This window comes from Lipomyces japonicus, assembly GCF_038497905.1.
Source record: "Lipomyces japonicus strain CBS 7319 unplaced genomic scaffold V1514scaffold_16, whole genome shotgun sequence".
In the NCBI taxonomy this organism is placed as follows: domain Eukaryota; kingdom Fungi; phylum Ascomycota; class Lipomycetes; order Lipomycetales; family Lipomycetaceae; genus Lipomyces; species Lipomyces japonicus.
The window spans coordinates 85,265-100,337 of NW_027117828.1; the positions used below are offsets into that span (position 1 = coordinate 85,265).

General features: G+C 42.9%; 4 protein-coding genes across 4 annotated transcripts; 1 reads left to right on the plus strand and 3 right to left on the minus strand.

Moving 5' to 3' along the window:
- Positions 1–488: 488 nt before the first annotated feature.
- On the minus strand, positions 489–3,282 carry V1514DRAFT_342406 (peptidase family M1-domain-containing protein; the record flags this gene model as incomplete). Its single annotated transcript, XM_066929102.1, has 3 exons — positions 489–2,976; positions 3,052–3,162; positions 3,251–3,282. 3 exons carry the CDS (start codon positions 3,280–3,282, stop codon positions 489–491), a joined length of 2,631 nt encoding a protein of 876 aa, XP_066783714.1.
- A 3,068-nt stretch (positions 3,283–6,350) lies between these two features.
- On the plus strand, positions 6,351–7,913 carry V1514DRAFT_329885 (major facilitator superfamily domain-containing protein; the record flags this gene model as incomplete). Its single annotated transcript, XM_066927412.1, has 2 exons — positions 6,351–6,634; positions 6,716–7,913. The coding sequence occupies 2 exons, from the start codon at positions 6,351–6,353 to the stop codon at positions 7,902–7,904; spliced, it is 1,473 nt and encodes a 490-aa protein (XP_066783715.1). The 3' UTR covers positions 7,905–7,913.
- Positions 7,914–8,190: 277 nt separating this feature from the next.
- On the minus strand, positions 8,191–10,444 carry V1514DRAFT_46211 (uncharacterized protein). Its single transcript, XM_066930026.1, has 2 exons — positions 10,012–10,444; positions 8,191–9,928 (listed from the first exon to the last, which is right to left on the minus strand). The coding sequence occupies exons 1-2, from the start codon at positions 10,291–10,293 to the stop codon at positions 8,477–8,479; spliced, it is 1,734 nt and encodes a 577-aa protein (XP_066783716.1). The 5' UTR covers positions 10,294–10,444; the 3' UTR covers positions 8,191–8,476.
- Positions 10,445–11,027: 583 nt separating this feature from the next.
- On the minus strand, positions 11,028–14,741 carry V1514DRAFT_351919 (fungal-specific transcription factor domain-containing protein; the record flags this gene model as incomplete). Its single annotated transcript, XM_066929469.1, has 3 exons — positions 11,028–13,910; positions 14,158–14,277; positions 14,388–14,741. The coding sequence occupies 3 exons, from the start codon at positions 14,739–14,741 to the stop codon at positions 11,307–11,309; spliced, it is 3,078 nt and encodes a 1,025-aa protein (XP_066783717.1). The 3' UTR covers positions 11,028–11,306.
- Positions 14,742–15,073: the final 332 nt, after the last annotated feature.

A 15,073-nucleotide genomic window follows, 5' to 3' on the forward strand; every position in this document is an offset into this window, starting at 1 on the left:
AGCCGGGTTGATTTGCAGTCGCTTACAGAGCTGGAAAGGCCCGTGCGCGAGATTTAATCTATATAACGTTACCCTGACTGCACCACAGGTTTTAAACCCAGAAACTTTAACCTTAACTGCAGAGTCGCCTGTTTCATGGGGTCATCAAGCAACAAAAGGAGAAAAGGAGAACAAAAGAAAGAACGGCTGATCATTTCTTTTCTTGAAATAAGCAATCAAACAAATCACATTTAATTTGGCGCATTACTTGTTATTTCAAACAATCACTCTTTTTTTTGGTCAATATGAAATCAGCATAAACATTTTTCCGTCGAAACGCGGGCGTGATTTATTTAACATTTCTTTTTTTTTTTTGACCAAGTGTTTTTATATAATCGGGAAAGTAAAAACCAGATGACATTTCTAATGACATCACAATACTACGTATCAACACTCACAAACTTAATTATTGGGCTAAACTACCACTACAACCGGCCGTTCTGCTATAGTTAAGCAAGGTATCCGTTCTTGCTCAACCACGCCTTAATCGACGCCTTATCCCGCTTAACCCATTCAGCCTTGGATCTGATAAGCTCAAGTGATTGCGCAAGACCCTTGTCATAGCCCTTGTTATTTCTCTTAGAAAAAAATTCTTCAATCTCTTTAGCCTTTTCCTCAGTTGTAAATCCCATAGTGCTGAGAGAGACAACTGACGAAAGCATCGACAAGCCTGGCGGGAGTAACTTCTCAATTTCATCAAAATGCGCTTTGGTCCATTCCCATAACGCTTCAGTACCTTCCCTGGTGGTGCGAAGACCGGCCATTGGCAAGTACACATCCTGTGGCCGAACGGTTCCTCCAAGAATCAGATCCAACGTCTTTTGAATTAGGTCTGGGTTCTTAGTTCTGCCAACGTTGCGCAGTGCAGTGTTTTTCTCGTCCGTGTTGATTGGGTTCAGATAAGTGCTGTAGATGGCATCCCACTCTGCTTCGCCACCATTTTGTAACGAAATTGCAAACACGGAAGCTTTCAAATTGGGGTGAATAGCCTTCTTTTCACCCGCGACAAAAGCGGCAAACAACTCCTTTGCAGCTGCGGCAATGGTTTCGTCTCCGGAAAGACCAGCAGATCCAAATACAAGAGCTTTGAATTGTTGCTCAATGTGACCGACATTCTTGTCAAACGCCCAACCAAGTGCATTGGCCTTTGGTGCCGTGAGTTCACGTTGGAACTTCTTCAAGCCGTTTTTGATCTCTTCTTCCTCAAACAAAAATGCACTGCGAACAGCGCCAATGCGGGCAACAATTTCATCCCAAACAACAAACGCCTGCTCATTCTTCCAGTTTGATACCAAACCAAATAAACCCTCGGTGGGCAGGAAACCACTTGATGCTAAGGCACCTGCATCGGCAACAAGACCAGCGCGATCCTCAACTGAAAGAAGTCCGTCGGTTGCCTGTTTTCCGAGCTTGGTAAGACGCTCTGGCGTATAGGCCGTGCGATAAATACCAGAATGATCAGCATTGATCTTAAAAAACTCGGTGCTACCTGAAGGCATTGGAATAACAGTTTCACGTTTGTTCAATATAATGGATTCATCAACGCCGTCCTTGGTGCGGAGAGCAAGACCGACTGGGTAAATAGTCTCATCCTCTTCAGGTTTGACGTCGCCAGAGCTCAAAAATCTGTTTTGTCGAACCGTGATTGACTTGCCATCAGAGTTCTCAGTCACCGTGATTATCGGGTATCCAACCTTCTTGGTCCATGAGTTCATAAGCGTCGAAATATCTTTTCCGGAAACTTCTGAAAGTGCTGCCCAAAGATCACCAGTTTGAGTATTGCCATACTTGTGACGCTTAAGGTAAACACGAATGCCCTCAAGAAACACGTCTTCCCCAATAAATTTTGAAATCATTCTTAAAACACAGGATCCCTTTGAGTAAGAAATGGCGTCAAAAATTTGATTGATTTCATCAGCGCGCTTAACAGGCACCTCAATCGGATGCGAAGATCGGAGGCCATCAAGTCGGAGAGCAGATTGCAAGTTATCAGTAACATAACTTTCCCAAACCTTCCAGTCGGGATAAAACTCGTTACAAGAAAACCATGACATCCAAGTAGCAAAACCTTCGTTCAGCCATAGGCCTTCCCACCAGTCCATGGTAACCAAGTTACCAAACCATTGATGAGCCAATTCATGTTGAACAACTTCAGCAACACGTTGCTTCGTAGCAGCTCCAGATGTTTCTTCATCAAAAAGCAAATCGACAACACGATAAGTGATCAAGCCCCAGTTCTCCATGGCACCGGCCGAAAAATCTGGAATAGCAACCATATCCATCTTTGGAAGCGGGTAGGGCAAATCAAAAGTATCTTCAAAAAACTTGATTGTCTTGGCGGCAAGTTCAACCGAGAAGTGACCCTGGTTCTCCAAACCAGGGGTCGCATACACGCGAACAGGGATGCGGAATTTATTGTACTCTACATATCTGAGATCGCCAACAATAAATGCTACCAAATATGTAGAAACCAAAGGAGTACGAGCAAAAGAAACAGCCTTCTTGCCATTTTCAAGGGACTTGGTAGAAATTTCATTCATGTTCGACAGGCACGTAAGATTCTGATCGGCGATAAGAGTGATATCAAACGTCGCCTTAAGCGCAGGCTCATCAAATGAAGGAAACGCACGACGAGCATCAGTCGGCTCCATCTGAGTAGTTGCAAGGTATTTTGTAGAGCCATCCTCTGCAGTGTATGAACTTCGGTAGAAACCAGCCATTTTGTCATTGAGGATACCGGTAAACTTTATCTTGAGTGTCACTTGCTCGCCAGCCGGCAAGTCTTTATCAAAAGAAAATTTAACAGTCTGTTGATCTTCATTAAATTCAGTGGAGATTGCCGAGCTAATGTCACCCTTAATATCCACAGCCGCACTATGAACCGTAATCTCCAACGAGTTTACAGTAACGTCCCGAGATGTTTCAAACACATCCAAACTGACAAGAAAAAAAAATCATTAGATTTCCTTAGGCTATTCAAACAAACAAAAAAATAACTGTTAGTTGACTTACACAATGTCAACGGTTCCATCAAACGTGAATTTTTCGAAATCAGGCTCAAGAGTCAGATTATAGTTAAGAGGCTTCACGTTCTGTGGAAGAATCTCGCGTTCACCAGAAGAGCTAAAATAAATCAATCAATTAATATTTTAATTTCAAACCCATGCACAATGCCATACGGCAAGAAACAAGGCAGAGCAACTCTACTGACCTGGCGCCGCCAGCAACAGAAATGTCAAGCATTTCGTCTTTCAACAAATTGCGATGCTTTTGACACAAATAATGTAAATGTTTCGATCTATTTTCGAACCTGCGACGGTAATCTTTAATTCGATTTTTAATTGATGAATTCAAATCGGATTGTGAAAAGAAAGATGGAGAAGAAGAGCCTACTATGACACCTGGGGTGACTGGCGACCTCCAGGATTTCAGGGCCTGACTACTAATAGCAACGTAATGCGCGCGCCCGCCAGCAATTGGAAATACTGGTAGACACTTTGGCGTTACCCGGGGCGCTAACCCCAGAGCCTTGCGATGGAGCAAAGCAAAAGTCGAGCGAGTCAAATGCATAAAGCAACAAACTAGCCTTTCTATTAATCAACAAAAATTGTTCCTGTTAATTTACAGTGACCAATTGCTTAGCTTAGGCTGCTGCTAAAAATTGAATCGTCTTACTACCTGCTAGCAGTTTTCTTTACTGAACACACCAACAAACCTTTGACGAAAAGAAAAAAAAGTGAAGGTTTTACTCGAGCTTTAATTTCGCGTTTAGCCCTGACCCTGACCCGGCCCCGAATTCGTAGTACCTGTAATAACTAATTAAATCAATGTCTGCCCATCAGACGAAATGTGTTTCGATACGGCGTGACCTGGGTCACACTATCTTGTAGATCACGTTAATATTTTTGGCAACAGCATTCTATATTGTGGCCGACATATGTGCTTGCTGTGCCTGACAGAATAACTGTTTCGATAATACCGAGTGTTTTCCTCCACGCCGAGACTCCGACTTGAACCGGTAAAAATCACCTTTTCAATACACGATTTAGCTCATTATTCCACAATATGTTGTTATTACGCTTCAAGCTTTTAAATTCATTTTCTTTTTCGACCGGGCAATCTCTCGAGAAAGCTCCGGCCCGACCCCGATTCCTTGTTTGACTCGCCGATTTCTCCTCTAATTGCTGAGGACGCATGTTGTAATATTTCGCTAGATTGTCGCTCATCATCGATGCAAACGATAAAAAACAATACCCTACAATACATGATCTATTGTATATTTTATTTTGACATTGTCACTGTTGTGCTCTTGCGAAAATTTTTGTTTTCAAGTTCCTTGTATTTACATATTCATATAAACACAATATAGAAGCGTATGTATATTGCATTGTTTTATTTAATCAGAGAGGCTCTGAATAATAAGTAGTTACCATTTTTATGAGTAAAGAGGTTTTTTTATACAATGCTATGGTGACTAAGACAAACGTTTCAAAATGGTGCAAAAAGATTGCAAACATAACAAGAGTCGTAAAACGCTACCATTCAGGCTTTGCTTTCAATAGATGAAACTTGCGCACAGCACAGTTTTATAGTTATACTCAGGAGCAAATTCATAACGATAAAACAGAGTCTTGCCTAATAATTCGCAACGACAAAATTTGAACCGCTTTTGATGCCATAAGCTGAGGTATGGCTTTGAAAAAAAAAATATTTTCCGCTAGTGACTTCATATTGTTGGTATACAGATGTGAACTTCAGTTAATATAACCAAAGTAAACCAATTGTTTATGAAAACTTGTTTCCATGAATAGTTAAAGTTAGTCACGTTAGTTTTTAAAAATATTTTTTAAGCACAATCTCAGTAATACTATCTATGTTTTGCAAGTCTAAAGCTATCAGTGATTATTACAAAATATTTGCTACTAGTTGAGCGTAGTTTTATTGTTAACCTGCGCAAGTTTGAAATCTGGGGCTTTTAACATTCGAACTAGCAGGGCCAAACATGCTTAAGCAAGCAATGATCTATTTAATTTATATATTATATTCATTTGGTTGAACCAAGTTTTTTGAATACTCATGCAGCACGTCGTCTGACGTGTCCATCGTGACCACGCCGGTAGTTTGCACAAGCACCAGTCGCAAACCGCCAAACATCATGGCCAACGATTGCTGCCGTGGCAGAATCTTGATTCAACCAAATGAATATAATATATAAATTAAATAAAGCATGGCCTTGTTTAATCGCCTTTAACCCTGCATGTTCCAAATGTTAAAACCCCCCCAAAGTTCGACCAGCGCGAGGGTTAGCAAGAAGACTGACTTCAACCGGTAGCGAATACTTTGTAATACTCCCTAACGGCTTTAGCCTGGCAGACAATAGTACATGACACGTTTGCTATAAACATTATTATTTTAACAACTCAAGAAGTCAAAATGAACAATGAACAATGAACAATGAACAATTGAAGGAAAAAGGAGGAGGAAGGGAAATACGCGTAAACACATTTTGGGCGTGTTAGGTTTATTTACAATTTGCTAGGTTTCCCTGGAAACCTCTACTGCCTCGAAACCAATATATATTATAAAAACAACATTGTTGTAGCTACGGGTTGGACCAGATACAAAAATGTTCGTTATTCGTATTTGCATAGAATAAAGAAATTGATTATTTGCAATTATTTGTATAGCCAGCACACGCCTTGACATAAAACTTCTCGTCCTCAACTATATAAGCTTTTGTCTATATTCCAGTTACAAAACCTTCTCGGACAACTTGTTCGTATAGATGTAAATGTTGATACTATACCTGGCTTAGGTTATGTCATAGCTATTTCCTTCCTGTAATTTAGACTCTTTCCCGTAGAATTTTTTCTTTCTTTGCTATCTTTGTTGTCTATTCAGCGAGGTTAATCTTTTCTTGAAGGCAAGTTGATATTTATGTTGTTGTGAAATTATTAGTGTTTATTTATTTGTTTATTTGTTCATATTTTATTATTTGTTGTTATAAATAAAATGAGTAAATAACGCAAGCAATTTATGAACACCTCGCCATTTTTTTAATAACGTGAAATCTATTGTTAAGCTTTACTTTGCTTATTTAATTAAGCCTTTTAAAATTAATGAATTTAACAAAGGTATCTGCATTTTTTTGCTCATACCACATAACTCCGCACCGATAAAGCCGACTTCAACCAGATCTTTTTGCTGACATATATGGAGTCGTATATAACCAATAAATTATATTTCAGACTACGGGCCTATACAACCCACAGAAGTCATGTCAACGCACGACGCAAATGAGAAACCACTAAATGACAATACCCTTCTCTGGACAACACTACACAAAATTTGTTGAAAACACAAAAGATATAGATTCTGATACATTTTTGGTTACATTTGAAGGTGATGACGACTCGTTATGTCCGCTTAACTGGTCATTTCGAATGCGTGCATTTACTACCCTGATGTTCGCATGCTGCACTTTCGGCCCACAGTTTTCATCTTCCGCGTTTGGCCCGGCTGTGCAAGAGATTGCCCAGTTATATAAGGTCTCTCGTGAAGTAGCAACTCTTGGTGTTTCCTTGTTTTTGATAGGGTAAAATTAACATTCAGCACTCAAGTCCTTTTTTTTTTTTTTTTTTTTTTTTTAGTATGGCCAGTGTTTAACTTGTTTCAGGATCGGGCTTGGTCCTATGATCTTTGCTCCCTTATCAGAAGTTTATGGCCGGAAGATTGGTTGCTTGATTCCATTTTTTATATCAGGGCTATTTTCAATTGGCGCTGGTACGGCCGACAATATTCAGACCGTTATTATTATGAGATTTTTTCAAGGTTTACTTGGAGGAGCGCCTGTGTCTAACTCTGGCGGCGTGCTCGGGGATCTGTGGAGACCTGAAGCGCGAGGCGTGGCATTAGTTTTTTATGCATTTGTGGTCGCCGGCGGACCAACCATTGCCCCCGTTATTGGAGCTTCCATGACCGTGACTATCCACAGAACAGGGTGGATGTGGGTGCAATATCTGTGTGCGATTTACACTTTTTTTATCACGTTTGCTATTGCATTTTTTGTTCCAGAAACATACCACCCCGTGATTCTACAAAGAAAAGCGAGAAGACTAAGAATGACCACGCAAAACTGGGCATGGCATTCCAGGCTTGACGAATGGGACCTCACGTTTAAAGATATATTGTCCAAGCATCTTACTCGTCCTTTTCTCATGTTAATAACGCCAATCGTTGCAGCCATGTGTACGTATGGAGCTTTTGCATTTGGTATTCTTTACCTCGAAATAATCGCTATTCCTCAAGAATTTCAAGTTGTGAGATCTTGGCCCAAAATCACTTCCACTTTGCCTTTGCTAGGCATGATGCTGGGTGTCACGATCGGCGGTGTCATGAATATCAATGTCGGCAGAAGGTATGCTCGAATTTTGCGAGCTAATAATGGCAAAGCCGTACCAGAAGCACGTTTGGCTGCAATGAAATTTGGTGCATTCATTTTGCCCATAGGGCTTTTCATATTTGGATGGACTTCAGATCCCAAATATCCATGGATCGCGCCTGTAATTGGAATAACTGTCATGACCACTGTTTTTTCTACCATTTTCCAGGGGTGTCTTAACTATATGGTGGACTCGTTCCTTCGTTTTTCCGTGTCGGCCATTGCCGCGACCACGCTTGCGAGGTCATGTTTTGCTGCTGGCTTTTCTTTATTTGGAACAATCATGTTTAACAACTTGGGCGTTCCATGGGGAGCCAGTCTTATTGGATTTATTGCTCTGGCCATGATTCCTATTCCGTTCATTTTTGATCGGTACGGCGAGGCAATCCGAAAACGGAATCCTTATGCTGCTCAGGTTATGTAACATGGCATTGTGTAATTTTTATTTTTTTTGCTGCCTAATGTATAAGCTGTATTTATATTTTGAACTATTGTGAATACTATATCGAATACCGAGTAACTGTTAATTACGCAAAGTCTGCCATCTCGAGTGTCATACGAATCTACAGGCTAAATTATGTAAAACAACTACGTAACTGGACAAGTAGACCTGAAATTCAAACATAGGCAGATCTTTTACTGCTGCAGACAAGGGATCCAAAGGAACTAAGTGATTGTAGCTTGTATACCAAATATCTGCATGCCCTTCTTTTTGAAAAGTAGAAGTCGTTATTGTGTCGTGAGCAAAACAAACAAAGCGCAACGTGCAGATTGCAGTTGCTCAAAACCCGGATATTGATTGATATAATTGATATTTTTTTATTGACGGAGCCTGAGGCTCAAATTTTGCACATTAAACACAGTCAGGTCCATATACTTTATAAGCCTGATGCAAAACAACAAAGTGCAAACCAATAAACCCCGTGTTCCATATCCGCTATCGTATCTTCTGCCGTGCCCGTTTCCTTTCCTTTCCTTAATTCTTGATCTTTGATCTCATGCAGCTTGCACTTCCCGGTCGTGCCTGCTCGTCGTAGTAGTCGTCGTCGTCATCGTCACCTTCACGGTTTCTGAAACTTCCCCTTTGCCCTCGCTTCGGTGCGGCCCCTCGGCGCCTTGCCGACTTCGTTCCTCACCATCCTCATCGTTGGCCCTGCCGTTGTTGTCCCCATCGTCACGATTACTGCTCTCAATAAGCTGCCCAGCCAGGCTGCTGTACGTTCCCGGAATCGCACCTGTAACACTCACGTTCGATTCACTACTCGATGCCGACAACCGGTCACCCGTCACGGCAGGATCGTCATTGCTACCTTGCGCGCTTTGCGCGCTTTGCCTGTCGCTGTCCAAAAGTGAGATCCTGATAGCCTCCATCACCATCATTTCTTCCAAATCCACCATCCGTCGTGCTGCTCGTCTTGATGATGACGACAACGCATCTGATGAATGATGATCCTGACCTCCTTGCTGCTGCTGCGGCGGCGGAGTGCTCGGCCGTGATGATGACGACGACAACCCCACCGCACCACCAAGTAGCCGCCGAGTTCGATGATGCCGACGGCCAGTTGACCCATCCCCATGGTCGCCATTGCCATTACGGCCAACCAAAAAAGCTGCTGCATGCAACGCGGTCGCTGCTGCTGCTCGTCGCGCGGCATGCGCATTCGCGCTCGCCAGTTTAATTGCCCAATCCGGTCGCACCCGGTCCGTAGTCACGACCTCGGCCGCGGTCGATGGCAACGTGGCCCGCCGTTTCCTGGTCCCTGCCGGTGCCGATGACGCCAGCGAAGTGGCCGATGTAGCTGCTGATGAATGTCGTGAAAACGACACCCGTAGTGATGACCCAGACCCGCCAACTGACGCGCCCGACCGGAACGGAGGCGGCCGGTACGTGACGCCAAAGTCCGTCTCCGTGCAATACGGACAACTCGCAGGTTCAGAAGTTAACTTAACCACTCCAATAGGTGATACCGATGCTTCTGGTGCAGGTGCAGCTGGTGCAGCTGGTGGCGATGACGAAGATGACGGCGAAAGCGGCGCAGGCACGTGCGGGTCCGGCCGTTTGATCTGTACAAAGCATTCAGAACATATTGACTGATCACAACATCGGGTCGAGTTAAGGTACGGCGGGTAATATAAAAAACATATCGGGCATTCCACCGCGCCTCGGTAAAGCAGCACGTCCAATGCCTGCCGTTTGTCTGTCACGGCAGCTGACTTAGTTGAAGATAACGATGACAATGACGTGGCAGTGTTTGTCCTGGTCCTGGTTTGGATTGCCGTCGGGCCTGATTGGATGTCCGCAGTTGCTGAACCAGATCGTGATCGAGTAACCGGCGGTTCCGGTGCTGGGATGGGCTGGCCCCTGATTGCGGCCAGCAACATCACGTCGGTCCATGCATCATCATAATCTTCCAATCCCTTAAAAAATGGCGCCAGTCGTCGCTCAACCTAAAAAAAAAAAAAAAAAATACCACAAGTTAGCAACATGCACTGCTCAAATGTGTTTGATCGTCGCCATGTTTGATGCTCACCATTAGTTGCTTCACAATCCGAATTTTGTAGTCCTGTGGTCCAGTGTACACACCCTGCGGAACCAAAAACCCGCCATCGACCGTGTCCTCAAGATTTAGCGCCTGCCGAATCGTGGCCGTGACCCGATCATGATGCCGATTCCTTGCCCCCGCATTTTCACTGCCACCACCACCGTTACCTTGACTCGTAGAGGACGTCAACGACGAAGTTGAAATCGATCCCGCCGAGCGTCGTCTCAAGTCTACTTGCTCACGCTGCTCACGGCCAACCGTATTTCCCATGACTCCCTTCCTTCCCTTTTTTTTTTTGTTTTTGTTTTTGTTATAGAAACAACTAAGAAAATGTTTTTACACCACTTAATATAAAAAAACAAATCGTGGGGACCGTATCAGTTGTAATATTTTATTTTGACCAGATGCCTTTTTCTTTTTGATTAAAAAACAAAAAAAAATCGCCTTACTCACTGTCCCAAATAAAGTATAAATTTGATTTATAAAATATATAAAATATTATTTAAATCAAATTCTTTTCTTCTTTTTTCCTTGTTTTAACAAAAATAAAACCAGAAGATAAAAAAGAAAAGTATGGCCGCGGCTGTTTACTTTATCACGGATGATTTCAATACAACTACGTATATTTATTACCCATATTCTGCAGTAAAAGATGTGGGGACAAAATGGCTTTTATCCAATGGAAAGCACATGCCAATAAGTTTGCTACGAAGTTTACAACCACAACTCGTCAACCGGCTCGAGCAATATGCCGCGGGACCCAGGTCTTTGCTTGCCTAAAATAGAAACAATGGTCATGATGTGATGATTTAAAAAAAATATGTATATTATTTGTTATTTTGTTTCGCTTTGTAAAAACTACGACCTGCAATGTGATTTTTTTTATTCAGGTGTTTTGCATGGCCTCTTGCAAGGTAAAATAACATTTTAAACCCACTGCTGTTAAATTGTGGGATTTTAACCCCGCGTTTTTGTTCAAAATGGCCGCGGGGGGTGAAATTGAATGACTTTTTTATATTTTAATTATACAAGCAAACATCTGCTTTTCCATCATCGGTTCGCCTACTCCTTTCCTAACACTATACCTCAAAACAAAAAAAAAATAAGGTAAACAAAATACAAATGCATGTAACAAGGTAATAAATAAATAACTATTCCCAAAAAATTCAAAGAAAGACCACGTGAAAACATCCAAATGAAAAAAAAAATTAACATTAAAATTAAAATGAAATTATAATACAAGTTTTGGTTCTTCTGTCGTCTCGGAATAGGTTTTTGAAAAATCATTTTCTTTTTGATTTTTGGCCTACCGGATCCCATTCCATGTCACCAAAAATTTCTGCAAAGAACGAATCGTTGCCCGGCATGGTCGTCGTATTGGATGGTACGGCTGATACTGCGGCTGCCGCTGCCGCTGCTGCTGCTTCTGCTTCTGCTGCCGCTGCCGCCGCCGCTGCTGCCGCAACTTGAGCTGCCTGGCTTTGTTGTTGTTGCTGTTGTGCAATCATGCCATACCCTGTTGCCGAACCATGCACGCCACCGCCTACCACTGCCGCGGCGGTGGACTCTGTCAATGCACCAGGCGGCAATGTCTGCGCCGGCATGTCCATAAACCAATTGGCCGATCCAAAATCCAAAAATGAATTTTCCCCTACCCGGTCAGTATTAATCACTACCTCGTCCTTGCTCTTCTCCAATGCCCGCATCCATGCCTCATCAAATTCGTACATGTAAGGATTTGGTGATGACACAACATCAGTATCCGCCGTGCCAAAGTCTATCGGTAGTAACAGGTTGTTCACGAACGCAGCCTGTGACTGCGTCGAGATCGGCAGAACCGGTGCAGGCATGACTACGGTCGGCTGATCCGCCGCTGCAATTTGTGTTATTTGTGCTGTTGCTGGCGTGGCAGGCGGTACTCTTGATGTTACCTGCGGTGCAGGTGCAGGCGGTGCTGTCATTGTTGTCGCTGTTGTCGAACCCAGCGCAAGCACTGGCGTCGTCCGCGGACGCGAACTACTATTATTATTGCTGTTATTATTAGACAATGATGACGACGCGTCTGACCGTGCCGCACTGGGGCTGTTCGTATCCGGGCCAGCGTAATCCAACGTGCCATACCGCACGGTCGGACTCGGAGGTCCTGAAATGTCAATTCCTTTTTCCGCATTTCGCACCATTTGCAACTTGTGGAAATATCTTTCCTTTAATGTCGTGCACCAACTGCTTGCAATGCTCCAATATTCTCGCATCAATACCAAAAATTTTAGATTCACTGTTAAATGCTTCTTGGCCATCATTGATATGGCTGGGTCAGACGAAAACGCGTTGACGATATGGACGGTGGCAGAATTGTACGCACCAAAGCCGACGAATGAGGCAGGTAGCACATCCTCGATTAGTAACGTGTCGTTTAAAATGCCACTGATAGCGCACGCCGCGGCGGTTAACTTGTTCGCTGAACGTTCGATAAACGAGATCGGCGGAGCCTCAAACTTGGAATTTGAATGGTCGTACGGGTAAATGCACCGGTGCAGTGCGCAAAGGCATTGCTGAATGCAAACATGCATGTGCACGAACGTGCCGGCCTGCTGCATGGAATCCACGGCAACCAGGTTGTCCCGCGAATACACCAAATGTGGAGGCAATGATGAATAAAAACTGTCAATCTCGCGTTCCAATTTGTGAAACTCGGAATATTCTGTCCAGAGAGCAAAATTCTCCTTTTTGCGGTCCATGTTCACGTAAGATGCAACATGCCCCCACAGTATAACCGATTTGATGTGATACCCACTTAGATCTAACGGCACGCGGGGTAATTCTGAATCATGTGTTGGGTATTCGCCGTTTAGCATTTCCGTAACCACAGGGATCGAGTTTAGAAACGCATGCTCACTTGATGGCAGCTGAATCTGACATTCTTCCTCGGTTAACAAGAACGACCGCTTCGGTCCCGAATGAGCCAGCCGGTCCAAAACAAGCACGCTCCACCATGTCTTGCGGCGAATCTCGCGTTCTACCCAGCTAAGATTCGCATCATCAGATTCCTTATTCAATCCCAGCGTAGCAGCCATACGCATAGACAATCCAGAATAAATGGCGGCCCTGCCGCCGTTCAGATTGCAAAAATCGTTAAACCCCATAATCTGTAACGCCTGTGTGGTTTCCACTGTGGGCTCGTCAAATTCCTGGCTCAGCAATTTTCTTGCTTCCAACAAAAACCGGTCCCCTGCTGAATAACGTGGCTCGATCATAATTGACGGATGCTTTGAAAACCGAGCCGACACTGCGCACACAACCAACACTAGTAGCGGATTAACCTGCCCGGCTCGTAAGCGTGGAATAAATGTTGGCTTGTGAAGAAACGCGTATGACTGATTGTTGAGGTATCTAAAATACAATTCGGTTAAATGCTCGACTATTTCAAAATCAGGCATGTTGACGCTCAATAGTGCCGAATTCACTGCTCGATCCCGCGAGCTAGCAGGTGACGACTCATCTTGTTGTCCACCACTCGATTCATCACCCAAAGAATGTATTAAATTTGAATCAACCACTTCTTCATTGTTAATTTCGTACTTGGGTGTGCCATCAGCATGACGTTTATACCGTAGCAGCGGCTGATTATTATTGTTATTATTATTATTATTATTATTATTATTATTATTATTATTATTATTATTGTTGTTGTTGTTGTTGTTGTTGTTGTTCTTGTTGTTACTGTTGCTACTCGTGCTAGTCGTCGGCTGCATGTCTATCGCAGCAAGCGTATTTGAAGATGAATTAACCAGGACCGGCATGGCCGTAAGTTTATTGGATACATGATAGGGCGATGTCGTACTTCCTACTGCTGATGGTTTGATGTGCCGCTCCATCATCTCAAGTCTCTATACCCATAACGTTAGTACTAGCAACGCAATCATTTCAAGTAGATCAGTGTTTTTTTCTGGTTTTCTAACCAAATCATTGCAATGAAATCTCCCACAACCCACAAAAAAAAACTCAAGGTTTTGGAAACTCAAATCAAAAGTGGTGTTGGTTTTTCCAAATACACGCCATTCTCAACTTCTTTAAAAATATGAATTCCACCAATTTGCATCCATCAGGAACCAGCAAAATGAAAAAAGGTCCTACCTTATTGAGCATTTCATGATAACCAAACCGTGAGCCACGATTCTTCATAGCAGGATACTGGCACTGCACGTTTAGCCGCAAGCAGTTGCCACAGGCTGGCCGATCTCCTGAGCATTTAACCTGAGATTTTAGTCGTTAGACACTTATACAAAAAAAATATATTGCGTGACTCAATTGGTTCGCCGTGACATAAGGTATAAATAAAAGAAAACAAAAATAATGTGCTGTACCTTCTTTTTACGGCAAGCAATGCAAGCTATAACAAGTTTCCTTTTGTCGCCACCTTGACTAGATGAATGATGATGAGAACCATGATGATTTTTACTCTGATGTTCTTGTTTAGCTGATCCGGACGAGTTTACAGTCGATGGTACTGGCGTCGGCGGTGGTAGTGGTGGCGGTTGTAGTTGTGGCGATGGTGGTTGTTGTTGTTGTTGTTGTTGTTGTTGTTGTTGTTGCTGCTGTTGTGCTTGTGGTTGTTGTTTCTGTTGTTGTGCTTGTGGTTGGTGAGTAACCTTAGAGTGGATAACGTCATGGTTTACTATCGACTGGTCGTCTACCGTGCCTGCGGGTATTGCGGCCATTACAGGCAATAGAGTAAGGAAAAGAAAAAGGACGTAGCTGCAATACGCGACACGACCGGACGAGGATAATTCCTCAAACGTAGGTTATATATATTTTCGATCCAAGCCCCCAAAACCAAATTCAAAAAAAAAGAAAAAAAATGGGTAATATTAATTTTTTTTCAATATTGACTTGAACGGCATAAAAATAAACTGCCCCGAGTATTGATGTCCCTGTAATTTCTGCCTGTGATGTATAACTTCCTTTTTTTTTTAAAATGCGGCGAGTATTGAAAATATGAAAAAAAAAATTATAAAAAATGAAAAAGACCGTTTATTGAAACAGTTGTGTA